The sequence below is a fragment of the Calonectris borealis genome, chromosome 4, assembly GCF_964195595.1.
Source record: "Calonectris borealis chromosome 4, bCalBor7.hap1.2, whole genome shotgun sequence".
In the NCBI taxonomy this organism is placed as follows: Eukaryota; Metazoa; Chordata; class Aves; order Procellariiformes; family Procellariidae; genus Calonectris; species Calonectris borealis.
Genome location: NC_134315.1, coordinates 29,414,443 through 29,436,313, shown reverse-complemented (window position 1 = coordinate 29,436,313; position 21,871 = coordinate 29,414,443). Strand labels below are relative to the sequence as shown.

The following is a 21,871-nucleotide window of genomic DNA, read 5'->3' as shown; positions in this document are numbered from 1 at the left end:
AGTGTGCTTATAGGTTTGAGGATCTTGAAAGCACTCAAGGGAGCAATCTACTTTCTTGAAGGGTTACATAATAATGTTATGAGTATGTGAGTGAGTGATAATGTTGATTGTGCCTTGAACTGTTGGTTTTTTTTTATTGCTTTTTCTCCAATTGTGCCTATGCTAAGAGTTGAGTCTTTGCTCTTCCAGGACAGGCGTACGGGTGAGCCCACAGGTACTGTTATAAAGGCTTAGCTATTGTGCAGTCCTTTCCATGACTAGAGGATGACTTCTGGTCTCCTGCTGTGCAGAACAGAAACTAATATGGCTGTTCTAATTTGTTAGAATATGGCTGTTAGACTCTTTCCAACCTGATGTGTAATATAGTCCTGTCCTTAAAATTTTTAGTTTTGCTTATAAAAGGCTAATCTAGAATTTTCTTATGCCTTATTATGAATCCGATTTTTTTTCCTGCACATATACTGTCTAATCAGTGCTGATTTACCAGAGAGAGCAGAATCTCAGCTTCCCTGTGAGTTTGTGGTGCACAAAGAATGCAGGACAATAGTCTGACTTTAGCATGTAATCTGTAAGCATTGTTTTCTGACATAAAAACTACACATTTTATCTCCATAGCTAAATGATAGGCTTTGATTTCTTAACCCAGTGAGTGTTTAAAAAAAGTCTGTACTACATTGCCACTATTGTGCTAGAAATTCTGTTGTTAGCAATACAATTGCCAGAGCTCAAGGAAAAGTTTCATTTTAAACTTGAAACTTTTTTTCAAACAGACTTTGCCTAATCTGGTAAATTTGCCAGTCTCCCAAAGTTAAAAATTTTCACTTAGCTCAGGGAGGAAGTGTGTGTAAATTGGGAAAGAAAATGACCGAATCCTAAACCCTACAGTTCTTTCTGGTGCATATCTCACCATTTGCAACCTGCTTTGGATCTTCTGCTAATTGGAGGGGAAGATCCCTCTCTTATGCCTGTTAATCCTGTACTTTTGCCCGCCTTGAAATGGCATGCAGCTGGCTGTGCTGGCTTTTCATAGTTGAGGTCCCGTCTGTATAAGTCGCCTGAAAACAAGAAAAATACAGAGCAATTGAGGCTGTTAAGGAAGACAAACAAGGTGATATTATACTTTTAAATGAGGGTTTCATTTTATGGGCTGTTGATTCTGCATTATTCACTGGATGGTTACGTGCATTTGATTTTTTTTTTTTTATTTTTTTTTTTTTCTCCAGTAACGTGGTGAGATTGTCCTAGAGGGGTTCTAGGAGGGAGAAAGTTGGGCTATGAAACTGGATTCCCTATAGAACACGGGGATTTTGATATCGATAGTACTAGAAATTAGGCATATTAATAGTAAAATTTGGTAAAATAAAGGTAAATTGAACGTAACTGGAAGTTCTTTTTTGACATGTATGTGTTTGGCCAATTTTTGACCATAGAATTAAAGTGGGTTTTCTATATTGAATCAGTTTATGTCAGTTTACTCACGCCAATTAGAATTCTGGTGGTGGGTTGTTTTTTTTCTTTTCAGTCAAAAACACTTTTCCAGTTGTCTTGGATCAAAGGCAACTCCTATCATTATGATCAAATGATTTGGGATCTGTTCATTCATATTATGTATTTCTTCACCACAACCAATACATCTTTACTGTAGCAAACATGGACTATATGCTTTTCTAAGTTATTCTCTTCTGTGTAATTATATTTACTTTTTTGGAGCCACATGGTGGGTATGACTGATCAATATATTGATTACAGTAAGTATTAAATGAGTTTCGGATGCTAGCCAAGTAATCTGAACTGTGTTAATTCCAACAAAAAATCCTGTTGTCAAGCTAATTTACTGGGCTGGGGATGCCGGGGCGAGCGGACAGCCTTTGTAGTGCCTGCAGATGCAGCCTGTGCTCCTTTATCACTTTGGTTTTAGCCATGGTATTATTCAACCTCTTTTTACCCTCCTCCCCCTTCCCACCCCATTTCAACTCTTTCTTCTTGTTGCCTATAACTTTCTGATATGAACTTAATGCGTTTCCATTAAGGAGGAGTGCAGTTCTGCAGTAGACATCCCATGAGTAGGACCCAAGCTCGTTTGAGATCTACCTTGAGTTCTCAAGGGACTTGGACAACCTCACTCATCCCTTCTGTCAGCCACAGCGAGATAGTACTGGAGTCTGTCTAAGCCAAGACAGATGACTTACACTATGGTCTCCTGTGGTATCCTTGTCTTGGGAGCAAGTTAAAATGCTCTCAGGTTAGAATGAATGAACTTGTCCCTGAATGTTCTGAACTCCTTTCTTTAGTAAAAGGAGAAGTATTGTTACAAGTCAATCTGTGATGGAAATGAATGATTTATAGTTTGTTATTGGACTCCTCAGTCTATTTTTATGCTTCTGCACTATTTCCTTTTCACTGTATTCCTATGAAGTTTATTTTTAAAGACCTACCCAATTTTGGAGATGAAGAATGCTACTGAAAAATAGCCTTCAAAAAATAGGCTCCTAAACACTGTTAGCACGAGCTTCAACCTCAGCTGTTTGTTAAAAGTGTGAAACTTGAAAAAACAGGTCAGGCTCAAACAAACCTTTTGAATGGTATAATTTCTTCAAACTCAGTCACAAGTGGATGGTAACTCTTGAACTTTCTTCCTTTTTTCTGAAGCCAGTTAAGTGTCACATTGTCTTAAGTAAGTCCCGTAGCATCTGACAGAGGAACTCAAGGGTCAAACTCTTCAGTGCCATGTAGATGCACACTCCTCTGCTCACCAGGAGGATCCATGCTGGGGTGATATGTGACTGATGTGTATCTGACAAGTTTACAAGAAACATTGTCATGTGGACAACCTTCATACGTGCTTTCATGTGATTAAGATGTATTTTCTGTGATGGGGAGTACTTGCCTTTTAGTCATATATGGACAGAGCTCAAGTTACATGAGGTGGGATGGAGGGAGAGCAGGGATCCTTTGGCAGCATTTGGTGAACAAACATCTGGAGCAATTCATCTCTGTGCCCGACTCTGTGCCCTGTCTCATGACTTCCAGAGCAAGGATTGGGCCGGATGAATTATTCTGACGGGCTGGGTACAATCCAGAGGCCATAGGCTGGATACTTCTTTTTTTTTTCTTTTGTGTTTTGGTTTGTTTTGTGTTTTGGTTTGTTCTGTTTGTTTTTGTGTGTGTCTTGTGTCTAAGGCCTAGACTGTAAGTGAAAGTGGAAATTCTAACCTTTGAACCAAAGCTTCTTTTTGAATATGTAGATGTATAATGAAGAGAGGTGCATAAAATGTACCATCTCTAGAGTAGTACTGGAAGGTACTGGGAAATGCACTTACCACTTAATTTCTTTGCTTCTTCCTTGGACTAGTAGAGAAATAGCTTCCCCTGTCCCAGTAAATAGAGAAGTGGAGTTAAACCCACCCATTTTTCACACATGTGGAGGGAGTTATCTGAAGAGCAGACAGATCTGAAGAGCAGACAGATCGTAATGGCAGTACTTGGACCACAAAGTGATGGTCTGTTTACTGAACTCCTTATGTGCATGCATAGCCTACTTCCTCTGGGTGACTGGTATAGTCCTGCAGTTGGAACAGTGTTTCAATTTTAAATATAATAATAATTTTTTGCTGTTTCGCTACTTCTACACTGCCTAGGGTGTTATGGTTCTTTTTTTTTTTTTTTTTTTTTTTAGGGCAGTGGCATTTAAAACTCAGATCCTAATGAAGGACTTAAGGCTTAAGAAATGAGCCTTTTTAGCAGGGCCTGTTGCGACAGGACAAGGCGGAATGGTTTTAAACTAAAAGATGGTAGATTTAGACTAGATATAAGGAAGAATTTTTTTACAATGAGGGTGGTGAAACACTGGCACAGGTTGCCCAGAGAGGTGGTAGATGCCCCATCCCTGGCAACATTCAAGGTCAGGTTGGACGGGGCTCTGAGCAACCTGATCTAGTTGAAGATGTCCCTGCCCATGGCAGTGCGATTGGACTAGATGACCTTTAAAGGTCCCTTCCAACCCAAACTATTCTATGATTCTATAAATGCATAGAGTTCATGCAAATATAAGGACAGGACCATACAAAGGGAGGCTGCTGTGCCATGTGAATAATTTTTTTGACATGTTAACAGTTTTCTGTCACTCTAGTTTCATTAGTCAACATTTTTGCTCTCTATGATTTACAGTCATAATATGCTGGCATCATGTTTAAGTAGGATGAGAGAGGATGCAGGTCATAAACAACTGGCACATTTCGTACTGAATGCTATTTGAAAGATGGGAGAGAATGACTACCTGGGGTAACGCTGCGGTGATTTAGTGGGAACTTTGAATGTTTGGATACCTGTAGACAAAATGGTTCTTAAAATATTTTATTAACTGTGGTGCTCAGGTACAATGTTTTGTGGTTTTTTTCCCCCTTTTTTTTTTTAATTGGTTTTGTTTGTTTTTTTGTTGTTGTTTTTCTTTGGTTTTTGTTTTTTTTTTACTTGGTTCGATAGACTTAGATAGTCCTACCCAGCAACTGGCACTACTCGCAAAGTTTAAAGCTAAATATATGCTCAAACAATACGATTGGGGCATAAATGTGGGGTGTACAATTTAAAATGGTTTTCTTAATATTTCACATAGTATGTCTTTCTAAATAGCACAAATTAAAGTGTTATATTAAAAAATTTGGTCTCTTTCCAAGAACCTGATATTGCTCTACCTTTAACATGGTTGGGTTGTGGAATAAATTTACGCTGGAAGTAGAAACATTTGTCTACGGTAAAGCGAGCAGAGTAATTACTGGAAGTGTGCAATGTAGTATGACGTTTGGGGCTAGATTCTCACCCAACTTACCTGTGATGTAAAAAAAATAAAAAAAAGCCTGATGTTGATAAAATGAACAAAATTGTTGGACTTTGAAGTTGGGGAATGAGGTTTTTCTTAATGATAGTAGAAATGGTTTTTGTTTGGGTTATTTATCTATTTTATTTTTTTTTAAATATGCACAAAAAGCAGGATTTTAGTTTCAACACCTGATTTATTACTAAACAAGAGATCCTGCTGGAGTACTACCTTCCTAAACCTTACTAGGAAATGTGGTATTTGCTCACTCTTCAATTTTCTATAAGTATTATAATGAACTACCACAATAAGGGAAGGGACTATGAGGGATATGCTCTGCTGTTATTCATCTGATGCTCAAATACCTGACAGTGTTTACTGTAGTTACTGGAAGACTTAATTTAAATGGTATTTAAGATAAGGCTTTTATTTTGGAAACTGAAGCATAGCTCAGTAATGTCAATCTTTCAAGTGGTTATTCTAGAAAATACCACACCCCATTGTTTTTAATTTTTAAAATACGCTTAAGTGCCTTTCTCTGTCATTGTGCTGATCTACTGAAAAGAGACACTCCTTATGGTTTCGTCATTAGAATAAGCAATACAATCCTCTTTAACACGAAAATAACTTTTATTACTAATGCCAGTTGCAGGCATTAAGCAAGGTCTTGTATTGATCTAATTGAAATTTCCTTCTTTTTTTTTTTTTTTGTATAGGCAAACATCAAGTACTCAAAAAATATGTGGTGGCTTTTCAGAAACACTAAGTCAGAATAAACTTGTATGGTGACAGGAGTAAGATTTTCAGATTGTTCAGCATCCCTTATAATGCAAATTGTCAGGGAGTTTATAGTTTTCCCTATGATGATTAGTATGAAACGATGGCTTTGAACACAAGGCTCTTCATATTTTCTGCTTAAACCTTTTTCTGTATTTATATTTAAATTTCAGTTTTGTTTCCCCTCCGCAAAGAGTTTTCAATACTGGTGAGCCCAATGACACTAAATTGCAATTGAGTTTCACAGCTGTGTGTGAGATTTCTAGCTGACTTCATTTTTACACCGGGAAAATTGGAGTCAGAAGAAATAAACATTGAGAGGCTTGGGAAAATCTACGAGGCAATGAATGTTCAAGGCATTTTCAGCAAACTACTGAAGCAAATTTAACTACAGCTGTAAGGTCACTGAAAATTGAAAGATACAGAAAATAATGAAGGTCTTTGGTCCTTAATCAGCTGTTCTTCCTTTCGTAGATGTTACACAGAGCACCTCCACAGTTGGTTAGCACACAACCTATCCTAATAGATTTATTTCCCCCTCCCTGTAGTTATGTTTTCAGTTCTTTCATTTTTGTCATGATATAAACGAAATCTTTAAGAATTGTACACACCAGTACTTAAGAACCATATATGTATGTATGTGTATATATGGTTCTTAAGTATCATACAGGTGGATGGGTTTATTTGGCATAAATTTGGCATCCAATTTTTGAAAAAAAGCTCCTTCTAATTTATGTCTCTCTATAACCTTGAATTCACTTTTCTTCCACATCATGCACTTTTAGGCATGTGTAACGGTGGAACGTAAGATGGAGTGCTGCTCTTACCTCTCCTCCCCTCCCATCACATGATTCAGATCAGAAAATGAGCAGCATGGATGGTGCACTGGCTCTTATAGTTTATCTCCCCTCACTTTTTCTCTCCAAATAATCTGCATTGCTCTTTGCACTGCTAAATCTGTGGACTAGAATTCATTGTATTTTGTGGCAGGTGGAGCTTTTATTTGGTCATATTCCAGGGCTCTGTAAGGCAAAACAAAATCTCTGGTACTATTCCAGTAAAATTTTGATTGACTGGCTCTACAACATAATAGTAAAACACGGTAGATTTCTCCTCCAAGTTGTGCATTTGCTAACAGCACGGCAATATGGTGACTCAGTGGGATTTGGGACAAGCAGCATTATTTACACTGATGACAACATGCTACTTCCCTGGTAAATGTCAAATGGTGTGAATTTGGCAGGCTATATAATGTCCTCCCAGAAGAACAGACTGTTTCCTTAGGAAGGAATGGTAAGGATAAAAACCACTGTGGTAGAATTTAATAGGAAAATATTGCTAAATTACCACACAAACAATTTTCGTGTTGCAGCTAAACAGTAAGTAATGCCAGGTTGCTTTAAGCCTTCAATTTTTACATGAGTTTTTGTTTGAATTAATTGAGATCTCCCAATTTGGGAAACCTATGCTTTCATATATCACATCACTGATCTTCCTGTATATTAATTTACCTCTGACTTTTTAAAGGTTTAATACTGCTGTCATGGAAGGCTCTAATCTTAGTCTTGTAAAATTAACAGCGAGGCATAAAGATGTTTATTTACTGTTCACTTCTCATTTCATTATAGTAACACCTCATTGTTATATGCTTGATTATTCTAATAAACAATTCATAGAATAGAATCATAGAATTCATAGAATTCATAGAATCATTAAGGTTGGAAAAGACTTCCAAGATCATCAAGTCCAACCATCAACCCAACACTATCATGCCTACTAAACCATGTCCCTAAGCACCTCATCTACACATCTTTTAAATACTTCCAGGGATGGTGACTCAACCACTTCCCTGGGCAGCCTGTTCCAAGGCCTGACCACTCTTTCAGTAAAGAAATTTCTCCTAATGTCCAGTCTAAACCTCCCTTGGCACAACTTGAGGCCATTTCCTCTCTTCTCCCAAGTAACTAGCGATAGGATGAGACCAACACCCACCTCGCTACAACCTCCTTTCAGGTAGTTGTAGAGCGCGATGAGGTCTCCCCTCAGCCTCCTCTTCTCCAGACTAAACAACCCCAGTTCCCTCAGCAGCTCCTCATAAGACTTGTGCTCCAGGCCCGTCACCAGCTTCGTTGCCCTTCTCTGGACACGCTCCAGCACCTCAATGTCCTTCTTGTAGTGAGGGGCCCAGAACTGAACACAGTGTTCGAGGTGCGGCCTTACCAGTGCCGAGTACAGGGGCACGATCACCTCCCTACTCCTGCTGGCCACACTCTTTCTGATACAAGTCAGGATGTCGTTGGCCTTCTTGGCCACCTGGGCACACTGCCGGCTCATGTTCAGCCGGCTGTCAACCAGCACCCCCAGGTCCTTTATCTCTGGGCAGCTTTCCAGCCACTCTTCCCCAAGCCTGTAGCGTTGCCTGGGGTTGTTGTGGCCGAAGTGCAGGACCCGACACTTGGCCTTGTTGAACCTCATACAGTTGGCCTCGGCCCATGGATCCAGCCTGTCCTGGTCCCTCTGCAGAGCCTTCCTACCCTCGAGCAGATCAACGCTCCGCTCAACTTGGTGTCATCTGCAAACTTACTGAGGGAGCACTCGATCCCCTCATCGAGATTGTTGATAAAGATATTGAACAGGACCAGCCCCAAAACTGAGCCCTGGGGAACACCGCTCGTGACCGGCCGCCAACTGGATTTAACTCCGTTCACCACAACTCTCTGGGCTCGGCCAGTTTTTTGTCCAGCCAGTTTTTTGCCCAGCAAAGAGTGCACCTGTCTAAGCCGTGAGCCGCCAGTTTCTCTAGGAGAATGCTGTGGGAGACAGTGTCAAAGGCTTTACTGAAGTCCAGGTAGACCACATCCACAGCCTTTCCCTCATCCACTAGGCAGGTCACCTGGTCATAGAAGGAGATCAGGTTGGTCAAGCAGGACCTGCCTTCCATGAACCCGTGCTGACTGGGCCTGATCCCCTGGTTGTCCTGGACATGGCTTGTGAGCGCCCTCAAAATGATGGAGAGCGGCTTGGCAAGCTCCTCTGCCAGCTCCCTCAGTACCCTCAGGTGGATCCCATCTGGCCCCATAGACTTGTGAGCATCCAGGTGGCGTAGCAGGTCATTAACTGCTTCCTCTTGGATTAGGGGGGGTTTATCCTGCTCGCTGTCCCTGTCTTCCAGCTCAGGGGACTGAGTACCCTGAGGATAACTGCTCTGACTATTAAAGACTGAGGCAAAGAAGGCCTTGAGTACCTTAGCCTTATCCTCGTCCTTGGTGGCAACGTTCCCCTCCCCCCTGCCCCGCCCCTGGTATCCAATAAAGGATGGAGATTCTCCTTGGCTCTCCTTTTGTCATTAATATACTTGTAAAAGCATTTTTTGTTGTCTCTCACGACAGTGGCCAGGTTGAGTTCTAGCTGGGCTTTTGCCTTTCTAATTTCCACCCTGCACGACCTCACGAGATCCCTGTACTCTTCTTGAGTTGCCTGCCCCTTCTTCCAAAGGTGATAAACTCTCCTTTTTTAACTGAGTTCCAGCCAGAGCTTCCCGTTCAGCCAGGCAGGTGGTCTTCCCCGCCCGTTCTTCTTACGGCACATGGGGACAGCCCGCTCCTGCGCCTTTAAGACTTCCTTCTTGAAGAACGTCCAGCCTTCCTGGACCCCTTTGCCCTTCAGGACTGTCTCCCAAGGGACCCTCTCGACCAGTGTCCTGAGCAGGCCAAAGTCCGCCCTCCGGAAGTCCATGGTAGCGGTTTTGCTGGCCCCCCTCCTTACTTCACCAAGTATTGAGAATTCTATAATTTCATGCAATGTTAAAACTGCTTTGATTGTGGTCCCCTTTTCAGGTTGTGGGGTTTTTTTTTTGTTGTTTTTTTGTTTTGATGTTTGTTTTTGGTTTTGTTTGTTTGTTTGTTTGTTTGTTTTTTTACTTAGGGAGATTAAGTATCCAAAATGGTGATTAGGCACCTACAAGGCTTAATTACTAAATTTCCCTGGGTAGGCATGTACAGAACTGACTTGCTGCTTCCAAAATGTTTGCCATGCATCTTAAGTGGAAAAATACCTACTCCATTTCATCTGAATGGCCAGCATGCCTGTTAGAGCCTCCCACAAACCCCACATGGGAGCCTGAGCAGGCTTGAGTCCTGCCCCTTCTGTCTTGGAGAATTGTATTAGTAACCAGACTGCTAGGTAGTCCACGGGATGTTAAGTTCCTATTGAAGCTGCTCTTGTTATGTTAAATAATTTATATGGGGCCAGGGAGAAGGAGAGGAATTGACTCTGGAGCCAGCTTGTCTGTGCATGCACTGCAACGGGAGGGTGAGATTGAAATGTGCAGAACGCAACATCTATAACAAGGAACGAGGACCACTTGTCCTAGAATATCCAGTGGCCTGGTGGGGAAGCATTTGAGATGTGGGAAGCCTGTGTTGATATCCCTGCAACAGTCAGTGCAGATTTAAGAAGAGGTCTCCTATCACCAAACCTAGGTTCCCATCCTGGTCTCTGGATTACTATAGAGGACAGAGTCTTTTTGTTTGTGTCTTTTCAGTGTGACTTTGCTATCTAGCTTCAGGAAAGAGCTCAGAGCTGAGAGCACTGGGTAGAGTTGGATGGCTGCTTCTGCAAAGGCATGTAATCTAGGCTCTGATCCTACCCAGGGCATTTTCTCCAGCTTTGACAGCTGCTTGCTGGATGTCGAAGCATTAGCTCTCTCCCACTAGGACTGGTACCAGACGGTGGTGTTGCGACTTGTAAATTCTGCTGTGAATTTATCCCTGAGAAAGTAGAAGCTACTGCTTTAAATATTGTACTGCCTCTGTCCCAGAGAGAGATACCACTTTAGTGAAATCCTGTGTGAAAGATCCACTTAAAGATCTAGAAAATACATTGGCCTGCAGCAATGAACTCTGTTTCAGTAAACCAATGGTGCAAAAGCAGCCCTGGTACCTTGCACAATGTTGCTGTGAAGGTCTGTTGTAGGATGAGGCTGTTGCAAGTCTTCTGAAGTATCTATATATCCAACCGCAAGACTGCTGAACTATTTTCCAAGGAGTGCCGAGGCAGATTAGAAGAATAGCCCTGAATTATATTGCAAATGCATGGCCCTAGTTTTAATGTGTAATACTCCGGGTTCTCTGTTAGCTCAGGCAATAGGAACTGCTTACTTTGGATTTAAATCCCAACAGAATGTGTTCTTCATACAAACTATGAAGCAATTTAAAATTGCAGAGACTGAGTTGCAGCTGCTATGTAGAGCACTAACAGGCTATAGGAAGATGCTCTTGAGTTGTATGAAGGAGCTAACTCCGTACAGTGCTGTACCAACACAAGAATTTCTCACAGCTTGCAGTGTTCTTGGTGCTTACCTTCTTAAATACGGTCCTGAGAATGAAGTTGCTTGATGCCCTGGTAATCACTTTTATCATTGCTGCATTCTCCCCAGGACTTGGCATGTGACTTTTAAATAGTGTTCTTGTTTGTTTTACAGATTCTACGTTGGCCTTATCATAGGCAGTACATACTGTGGTTGTTACCAACTCTCTTTCTTTGTTCTGTAACAAGATGACTAAGTTTGTCAGTTCAGTATTGTATGTTGCTGTGCTAATGATCCCCTTCCCATGAATCTCAGCTCAGCCGCTGCATGCTGCTTCAGTTCATGCTAAATTTGCAATCTTGACTTCATTGAAGTGCAAAATTGGCTTGCTTGTCAAAAACTGGTAATACATACAAAACAATCCAGTACTTTATTTTTTTGGCTCAAGACAAGGCTTGTGTAGGCTTCGGTAAAGTTTCAGAATTTCCACATTATGTGAGCAGCTGTTTCTAGTGTGCAAACCGTGTTAAATATTGAAGAGTTTAGATTGACTCATACTTGTGCATCATTTTAGTGCAGTAGTAAACAGCAGTATCCATCAAAGTTGAGCTTAGATGGAAAAGCAAATGATGTGAGAATTGATTTTTTGCGATAGATTTGTTGTTGGGTATTTTTTTTTTGTTTTATACACTCTGCCATAGAAGCTGACCACCAAACTTGCTCCACAAATCTGCCATAGTATTTAACAATAAATTGTATAGATTTATCCTGAAGTGTGCTAACAGCATCGTTCATTGTATTATTCATGGTCAATTGCACGTGAATCCACTTGTCAAGAGAAGGTTACAGCATTAATTACCACATTTTACACACGCCTGCAAGGAGGTTGGTTTAGTTATCCTATCTTCATGCCAAATAAAATGGACTTTCTGCTCTAGGACTAGCAAAAGGGCATTTTACATCAGGACTTTTTACATAGGAAGAATTTGTACTGAATGTATCTTTCCCCATTTCAGTTCTTCTGAAGACAAAAATCCTACAAAATAGCATCTGATGCTTAAAATTAAAGCAAGATCTCTATGCTTTTTAATACAGTAAATATTTCAAAAGCTTTTTGCATAACTGCATGCTGTTTTATTGATCATGATAAAACAGTTTCCATCTTCTCAAATCAATTTAACTTGGCAAGTCATTAGTTGACTCTCAGACTACAGGGAACACAGCTATCCTTCAATATTTTATTCCAGATCTGGTGCCTTTTTAATGAGTTTAGTACCAAATTTGGTGGAAGTCTATTATCACCTCATGTAAATTAGAATCATAGAATCATAGAATCATTTAGGTTGGAAAAGACCCTTAAGATCGAGTCCAACCTAACACTACTAAGTCCACCAATTAGACTATGTGCCTATTATTATTCAGGGTGGGCAGAACAATCAAACCCCAGAACTAAAACAGCTCTTAGCTGAAGTGCTAGGAATTACCAGTCACTTCTGTGACATGTTTTTGCATTGATATCTCAGAAGGCTACATCTTTGCAAAGATCTGACATGCTCTGCTCTGAGCTGTAAATCATCTGACTGCACTCCTTGGTTGTAAACTGCAGTGAGGTTTTCGCTTGTTTCTTTAGTTTTAGTACACAAATTCCCTAAAGAACTTGGATGTTGGAGCAAATCATCCACAGACCTGGTGAGACTCAGTCCTGCGTACGCACCTGGTGTCTGAGGAGACCCAGGTCTCTAAGGGAGTGATGCTGAAACCTCAAATCCGGAATGCTGAATCCCATCCAGATGGAGCACCATGGGAGAGGGCTTTGGATCTGTAAGCTTGGCCTTCAGGAACTGCTATTTACAACTAGCATGCTCCAGCTGTTTTCAACAAATAGGGAGGCAGAGGTGTGTCACAGGCTTAATAACTGGAACACTTCTCCAGGAAATGGGACCTGTGAACAGATTCAATTATTTCCTTGTCTGACAGAATTTGAACCTCCTGTCCTATCCTATGGCCCCCTGCCTCCCCAGTAAAGTATGCTAATGCATAGAATGGGAGCTTTCTAAATCTCTTGCACTGACATGCTTTTTTTTTTTTTTTTTTTTTTTTAGTTGTATGGACTAATGGAATATTCGTTTGGATAGAAAGAAGGAGTGATTATCAACCTCTTCTGAAAAAGGCTGGAGTCTTCCTTATGCTTGGTCAATTCCTTGGCTTTGTTGGTGCAGCCACCTATCTACCTCTGGCATGTTGTACCTTTTAGTGTCCCTAAATCAAAGTCTCGGTGATAAATGTTTGAAGTCCCATGGAGGCTGAAACTTAGCTTTCACTGTTGCCAATCTTGGCTGTTAAAAATCAAATAGGAGATCAGTGCTATAGATTCTTAGCATTAACATATCCCAGCCAACCACAGAACTTTATCCAATGAAGATGTCCTACAATTATTACAAAAAATATATTCTTAGATTATTATCAAGCTCTTGAGAACTTTGTCTATGCATGGACAGAAATTATGCTCTCAGATTACTCAGGATTTTGAAACTTTCATCCATAGTGTTTCTGCTAGTTATGGTTCAGAGGCTGAATTCTCCTGACAGGATCAATAGTAAGAAAGTTTCCGCTTGAAGGAGGATATAGCAAAGCAAAGTGCTTACAACGTCTGGTTTGGTGGTGGTTGTGAAGTGTGGAGTTGGTTGGACCAAGTCAGAATGACAGGCTATTTCAAAGGAAGGGTGACATTTACATAAGCAGCAAGTTGTTGTGTTTATCAAATGTATTAAGTTGGCGTTGCACGCTGTAATACACTGCATTTTATGGTCGTTTCCAGGCTCCCATTTTGCATTTCTGAGCTACACCATTTTAAACGTCTCCCAAAAATCTCACTGAAACGTCTCCAGCAAATCAGATCCTTTCTCAATCTAGAGTGAGAATCTAAAAAAAGTGGACTCAGTAATTCCTGTGGAGCCCCATCTGGAGTAGCACAGCAGCTCTCTGTTGGCTCAGGATAATTGAGTGGTTTCCTGACTTGCCCTCAGAAAGGAGTCTTTACTTGGATAATACTTTCATTTCATGGGTTGTATTTAATTTGGTTTCCATTTGATTTTCATATTTTATTTCTTGTTTTCATGCCTCCAAACTAAAAGCTACCGGTAGGCAGGAGGTTTGTGTTTCTTGGTGTTATTTTTAAAAAGACGAAGTAAAATAATTTGAGGAGGCAGCAAGGGCTTTACATATATATATAATTTTATTGGTCAGATTGTCATTATCACAATATCCTTTTATTAGGGGTATGCAGCATAGCTGAAATGTCTGTGGAATGTTTTGCTTAGTACAAACGGACTGTCGCATTTCACTATGTTTTGCAATGTAGTGGTTAACCTGACTTCTGCTGATGTCAACAGAATTTGGTTTGTTAAGGTGTGGCCATGGAACCAACTGTGTTTAATACTTCTATAGTGACCTTGGCACTAACCTTCAGGTGATGTAGAGTTGTGAGATGGCATCAGTACAGATGAGGAATAGACTAATGTGGGAAGAAATGAATTATCTTTCTATCATTGAATAGAGGAATATGTAGGGATCATATGTATACAATCAATAACAAGAATTTTTGCTAGAGACTTTTCAACTGGAGAGACCAAAAGTGAGACACACCTGCGTGCTCTGAAGGAGGAGAATGAGCTATTGTCATGATATAGTCTTGAGCAAAGCAAGTGCAAGAAAAGGGTATTTGAGGGGAGGTGGTGGGCAACGTGCTGGTAAGGCCATCCTAAGAATGAGTGTGCATTCTGCTCAGCTTTGACAGGGCATGAGGCTGGGTGCTCGCCACTCACAGCATGAGTAATATAGCTGTCCTGTTAAAAAAGGGAGCAGTGAGGTAGGCTGCCTGCCTCTTGTTTTGCTGGTGCACAGCGATTCTGCAAAACCTACTAGGGACAGGAGTTGGAGTGTGTTCCCCTTAGGGCTTCTGGGGTGCATAAGGTATTGGAGCTAAGCACTGACTCAGGAGATTTTCTGTCTATCTCCAATATTTAAGTTGCTCCCAGCACTGTTAGAGTGAGAATTAACGGTTCTGCAGTGGCCAAAGCCCCTGCCTTTCCATGTGTAATGTAACATCTCTCTCCATGGAACATGCTTGTTTCAGTACGTTTCAAGGACAAGGTTCAATTCAAGAGCACAAATCCAAACTATTACAATGACATTACGCAAGAACAACCAGTTTTCAGTGATATGTTGTCTGTGGAGCACGTTAGAAATACCATTTCTGATTTCCATGCTCTGAGTGCTTGGAAGGTGGTTTCCAGAGAATTAACAAAAAATATTTTTGGGGCTTGTTATGCAGTGCTATGTTGTGATATCTTACGATGTTATCCATTTGGGCTTTGTGAACATTGTAATACTTATGTGGAAACTGGGTTTCTCTCTAAACTTAAGGTTCCTGAAGTATTGGAAGTTTGGGGTATCTGTGGCAAGAAAGAGAATGCCCAGTAGACTTTTAAACAGTTGCATGTTTTGATCATTTGAAATAGTGTAGATAATTTTATTCTAGAATAAACACTGTAATGGGACATGAGTAGTGGATTATATAGCAACAGGTCTTATTTGGTCACTTAGATGACAGCCAAAGTGGGGGGAAGAGGAGGTATTATGCAAATGTATTGATGGAAGCAAGTTCCCACAAAAGAAATAGAGATGACTGGGATGTGAGAAGGAGCCTGGCTGTTACCTGTCTGTCTTACCAGTGTCTGTGGTTGATGATGCACGGAAGGGAAGGATACTGAGCTGGTTGTTGAGAACAGGTGACAATACAAGTGAGCAGGAGTGTTAAACGGTGCCTCTGAATTGCACTTAATTCTCTGTTCTACTCTTGGGGCCATTCTTTTATGGTTGCGCTTGGAGTGATTGAAGATGTGGTATTCCTGTTCTCCAGCAGCACCACCTCTAAGCTACTGGTCTAATGTAGGCAGAGAGCAGGAGGAAAGCAAGACATGTCTTAGTTCCAGTGCAGATCTACTTTGCAACTCCTGTCCCAGCCTGTGGGCTTTTGCTCCTCAGGCACTGCTTGAGAGCTTTATGATGGGAGAATCTTACTTGAGCAAAGCCAGCTTGTCCAAGGATCTGCATGTAGAAGGTAAAACTCACCTCCTCTCAATGACTCTAGTGCCAGCTTCTTCATAGCACAGAGCTATTGTTTTGGACAGTGAACACTGATGACTTGCATCTGCTTAGCTTTGCAAGCCTTCAAGTAACAGGCAATACTCCATCAGGTGTTACCAAATCTCTAGAAAATGCACTCCTCTCCTGTATTTTATAATTTCAATTTAGCAGTCTTGAATGCTGCTTTACTATTCCAGAGTCATTGACACCATTGATCACAACCCTAGTGTGAAAGTATCCAAATTGCACACCTGTGTGTACTTCTGCACTTCCCGAAGAGTGACTCAGGCTTCCCTTTCAAACAGTACAATTAGTGTTTCTTTCAGGAAATACCAGTTTGCTCTGATGTTTATTCCAGTCCTCTTTGGATGCAGATGCAGAAAAATAAATAAAAGGGATTGACACGCTTCTATGCAGGAAGGAAAACTGTGAAACCTAAGAGGGATTATTTGATGTATCAACCATGAGCTGGCAAATACATCAGCCTTGAACTGGCATATATATCTGTGACAGCTTCAGATAAATTCAGGCCAGCAGTATTGCCAGTGACTGATTTGTGTTGCAATTAACAGGATTTGGAACCAGCATTCTGGCCATGGTGGGAGTACTGGAGATGTCAAGTGATTTTTTTTTTTTTTTTTAATTGTAATTGCTTTTTCAGATCTTTTTTTCAGCTCCCATTTCTCTGTTTCCTTGAGCAAAACAGCTAAGGACAACTGATGCAGCAGACAGACATGGTTGTCACTCTTCTCACTCTTCTCACTATTCAAGGTACTAGTACCTTGAATAACACCTGAGTTGTTCTCCGTTACTGCTCTGGTACTTAGCTGGAGGGAATTGCTGTTGGATGAAGGAGGGATGAGAGATTGCTGCCCACTTTCTCTCCCTTTTCCTTGTGCTGTGAGCTTTGGCAGGCTTCTCTGGTAGAGGGGAAAGAAAGGGGAGCCAAAGGCACAGTAGGTGTGGTGCAGGGCAATGCTTGGGAACAGTGTCATCAGAGAGGTGCAAAACATGTGATTTTTGATATATAACAAGCGATTGTTTGGTCCTGCCTGTATTTAGACCTGTATTGCTGCTGTTGAGTATATGTACCCTATCTGCCATTAAATCTTTGTCTTTTGGAAAACAGTGAGCCTTTGCACAAAGTATATTCACATATTACATCTAAAATAGAGTATATATCATATTATATTTTAGTGCAGGGCTGAAAGTTCAAAAGAAGTCTGTTCTTCAGGTACCCTTCCAGAAGGAGGTTCAAGAGATGTTAGGCTTCCTCTTAAATGCAGAGAAGAAAGGCAGAGCCTGAGTCCCACTCCCAGAAGTCAGTAAAATATTAAACTCTGCTGGATTTCCCATCTGTACTTCCTTATCTGTATTTCAGTTTCTCAGTCCAACCTAATAAGTACTATTTGGCTTAAGTATATCTTTCAGAAAGACATCCAGACTTGCCTGAAGACACCAAGTGATGGAGAATTCACGGCTTTTCTTAGTTAATTAATGGAAAGGAGTAGTTGATGAAAGACTGCTTTATTCACTGGTTCAATTGCAGCTGGAGAATTTATTGCCTGTGGTTGATGTGGAAAAGCACTGCCTTTATTTCTGAAAGAGCAGCAATGTGGTAACTTGGTTTGGTATATACTTGCATTTTAATAGCATCTATTATAGAAGACAGACTAGAGTTTCTAATATATGGTAGTTACTTTTCTGGAGATATAAAACTGAAGTAAATCATCATGGCTGGTAAGTGGCATGCATCTAGAACGTTTTTATATCATCAGAAAAATAAGTAAACATCAGAGAATTTTTTTTTGAGCATAAGCCTGGAAAAAAACCCCAACTCTAACCCAAGAATCCTTAGCCTCATGGTATTAAGTTTACGTAGGTACCACATCACATGGAGTGTGATGCATCAGATGTGTTCACTCTGGTATTCCAGCCACAGGTAAAAGGAACTCATGTTTATCACTTTATATGCTATTAAATCTATTTTCACGAGGTGTGGTATCTTCCGGATCAAGCTACTGGTTATATTTGTGAGTATTATTCTGATAGTTCTTGGTTATAAAGTTTCCATTGCTTCTGTTTAAGTGTTTATTTTAAGAATGACTAGTATTTTTTTTTAAACTTTGCAGAGTACAGATGCCAATTCAAATGTGAGGAAAAGAACGAACGCCACAGTACAGTCCGAAGCTGATGGTGGGAGCCGAATTGACACAAGGCACAGCTCCATCCAGCCTCCCTCTGTAGCTCAGGGGTCTTCTGACATTACACCCCGCTCCCTTTCTGCATCAAGTCCCAACCCTTTCACACGCATCAATGCATCAGAGACATTATCTTCTGCAAGAGCTACCCCTCCAGCTCCTCCTTCTACCCCAATTTTAACTGGATTTGTATCCCAGCATGCCACAGCTGGATCCCCTTCCATTCAGCACTTGCTTGGATCTAGACTGGAGCAGATTCAGACCACCACACCTAACACATTAGGAGCATCTGCAAAGCCATCTGCTGTCACATCACCTGCTCCCCCTGCCTCCCACTCTGGCACGAGTAAGATAGACAAATATGCACGCATTTTATTTCCTGTTACCTTTGGAGCTTTTAACATGGTCTACTGGGTGGTGTATCTATCCAAGGATACCATGGAAAAATCGGAAAGTCTAATGTAGTTTTGCTGCTATGTAGTAGTTCCTAAATTATATTCACATTTGATGCAGAGTTTCTTCTTTTGAAACTATTTAAAAAGGTCAGTAATTCTTATTTATAATAGCTGTGTGCTACTTTCCCATTGTAAAGGCTGGAGTTATTGGGGATAATTAGTAACTCCTACCAGGGAAATGGGTAACAGATTTGTCTTCCTCCCTTCAGCTAGCAGTGAACAATCATTCTCTTCAGACAGACTACTCTGGCTGCGCAGAACTTGCCTGTGGGAGGAACATGCACCCCAAACAAATCAAAGGCAGAGGTGCACAGCTGTGCAGTGGAACACATCTTGACTGCTAGGAATACGCATGTTGATTATTAAAAATCCCTGAGGCTCCCAGCACTGCTGTCTGGGCACAGCATTGCATTCTCTGAGTGCAAGGTCCATGTCCTGAATATTTTGACAGTGCTCGCTAGAAAAGGACTTTCCCTGCTAGATTAAAATTGGCAGAATGGGGGGAAGAAAATGAACAGTGGAAAAAGAAAAGAGAGTCCAGCCTGGGAGAGTGCAACTCCAGAAAAGTTATGCAAAGGAGTTGTAGAGCTCCGTATATTTTTACTAAACATTATTTTGCGTTGCAACCTGGGAAATTCTCACTCCAAAATGAGAATGAGTGAACCTTGTAAAATCTGAAATCTGATGTAATTCTCAAAATTGGAATTTTTTGTTTCGTAAGATGATCTTAAGTGTGTGGCTCTTCTTTGACCTTGCTGACCAGCTTGAGCAGATTTATTCCTAAATTACATCCATTGTGGTAGAGGAGGACCAGGCCCACAATGTTCAAATTTTTGTTTGAATTCTTTGTTCGTTCTTTTGGATGCTTTTGAGTTTGGTTTGTTTGGGTTTTGGTTTTGTTTCCTCCCCCCCCCCCGCCCCACCCCATATTTTTTGGGCACACTCCTCTGATTTCCTTTGCACATATATTTCCCCCGTCCCCTTTTACATAATGTTTGAGTCAAGTTCTATTTTCAACACGGTTTTAAAAGTGGCTTCAAAATTAAGCAAAACAAATTTTCCGGTGCTTTGATGAGTGTGGCTATGGCACATCTTTGAGTGAATGAGACACCCTTTTGTGAAGGAATGCTGTGACATAAATAAGAATAGAAAGTTTCTAGGTGGAGCCTGGGGGGAACACGAGGTTTATTTATGGTCCATTTGTTTCTCTTACACTATGGCATAGATAGGTGCTTTTCTTAGGGGTTCAAACTGCAATATGCAAGCAGGCAACTTTGTTAAAGAATTGAACAGTTTAAATCTGATAGAAATCTTGATCAGAAATATTCTTTTCACCAGAATGGGTGGAAGATATGCTGGCAGTAAATCTAAAAATGTTTGCACAGATCCATATGGCAAGGCAAATGGTTAGCATTTCTGTGCAGGTGACACACAGTAAAAATCAAAGGCCAAATTCTCAGCTGTGATCTGGCTGTGCCTTTGAAGGGTCTGGAAGTAGTCGAATCTCCTTTCAGTGGACTAATCCTTAGCTTCAGTTGATTGGAATAGCAGATTGGTAGCCCAGGGAGGGCAGCTCAGGTGAGTGTTGAGTAGTCTCTGCCCAAGTAATGATCAAGTGACTGCTGGAGACCACAAGCAGCTGTGGTAATTGAGGGCATGCATGAGACTGCCCTAGACTATGTTGGGACAAGAATCAGGGTAAAAAGATCCCAGAATGGTGAAACCATGACTGTATCTCTGTGCCTCTTTCTGTCTCCCCAAACTTTCTAGCCAGTTCATGGCTGAGAATCTGACCTTTAACTTACGGGACCTGGGAGAGTGCAAGAGGTGTGTACTACATCGTGGAGTCTGGATCCCAGGCTGGTATTTCATGTATAGCATTGGACTGTTGACAGAATGCACAGGATGTGGGAATGTCTTACATGACTTTATTGTGATTTAGTGATATAAACAGTTACCGTAGTCTTTTTTTTTACTTAAGTGATGCTCTCAAAAGGCCAGATATGGTCCTTTCCTTTTTGCCTTTTGCATCTAGAAGAAGCCTGGGATTACAAACTCCTTAGAAAACCATTACACGTGCCATCACACAGAACTAGAAACATAGCACCCATGCAAGATGTCTAACTGCATCTTTGAATATCTCTAGTTGCTGTAGCTGTTTTTTCCCTAATTTGGTCATATTATTGCAGATTGTCAAAATTGAAGCTAGTCTACAAGATGTTGTTTATTTATTTTGTTAAGCCAGAAGAAACAAAGCTAATCCTCCCGCAATTATTGATCATAATTGCACAAATGATAAAATATTTCTAGTATGAAGATCAATGGCCTTCTGTATGTTGAGAACCTAGTGTTTGCACCCAAAGTTACTGAAATTATTCTTTGCTTTCCTCTATGATGAAAATCAAGGATGTTTTCTTGCAGGCAGAGCTTAAACGATTCACTAGAAACAGCTAGTCTCTTCCTTCCACCCATCCCCATGTACTGATTGTATAATCAGCTTTTTCAGTGCATTGTTCAGTAGGATCGACACCGGTTCAGGCTATTTGACCAAGATCGATCTAAATGTGCTACCTGGATTCATTTGTAGTTCCTGTTTCATTTTAAAGACTTACAAGGAGGAAAAAAGGATCACAAAAATTAATAGATTCCAAATATTTATTTCTATTCTTCCATTTTGGAAGAAATTTTTAATGATGCCACAGAAAAAAAATCTATTTTTAGTCTGTCAGTGTATTTCTGAAGTACCTTCCAACACTTGCATGCCTACGTTCAAAATGAGATATAAAAAAAAAAAATCTCATTATGAGTCTAGGACTAATTTATTGTACTGTGCTACATTTTTGTGTTACAACATATGAAGAAATTACCATAACTAGCTTTCCAAAGCATCTATGGACAATGTAAATAGGAATTTATTGTTAACAATTGTTCTTCTTTATATTTAATCTCCTTGTAGAGTGATCAGAAACAGTAAAGAACCTGCAGTAACCTCAGTAATACTGGCAGGTTCTGAATACTGTGTAATTCAGAAGCACAAACAAAAGCAGGAATATGCTAAATATAGTGGCTCAAATGTTCAACACTGCTAAGTAAAATCCTAAGGGAGAATGTTGCAGGTGTCATTTCAGTGACAAAATGGCTTATTAGGGATGGGTTTGAGTGAGATGAA

The 21,871-nt window shown here is 40.6% G+C and overlaps 1 protein-coding gene across 1 annotated transcript in view; it reads left to right on the top strand.

The window, feature by feature from the left end:
* Window positions 1–19,426, top strand: part of GABRA4 (gamma-aminobutyric acid type A receptor subunit alpha4) — a 40,996-nt gene extending 21,570 nt beyond the window's left edge. Inside the window, exon 9 of the mRNA XM_075149011.1 lies at window positions 18,179–19,426. Coding sequence (XP_075005112.1) covers window positions 18,179–18,712 — 534 coding nt within the window. The 3' untranslated portion in view covers window positions 18,713–19,426. The remainder of the gene's footprint in view (window positions 1–18,178) is intronic.
* Window positions 19,427–21,871: the final 2,445 nt, after the last annotated feature.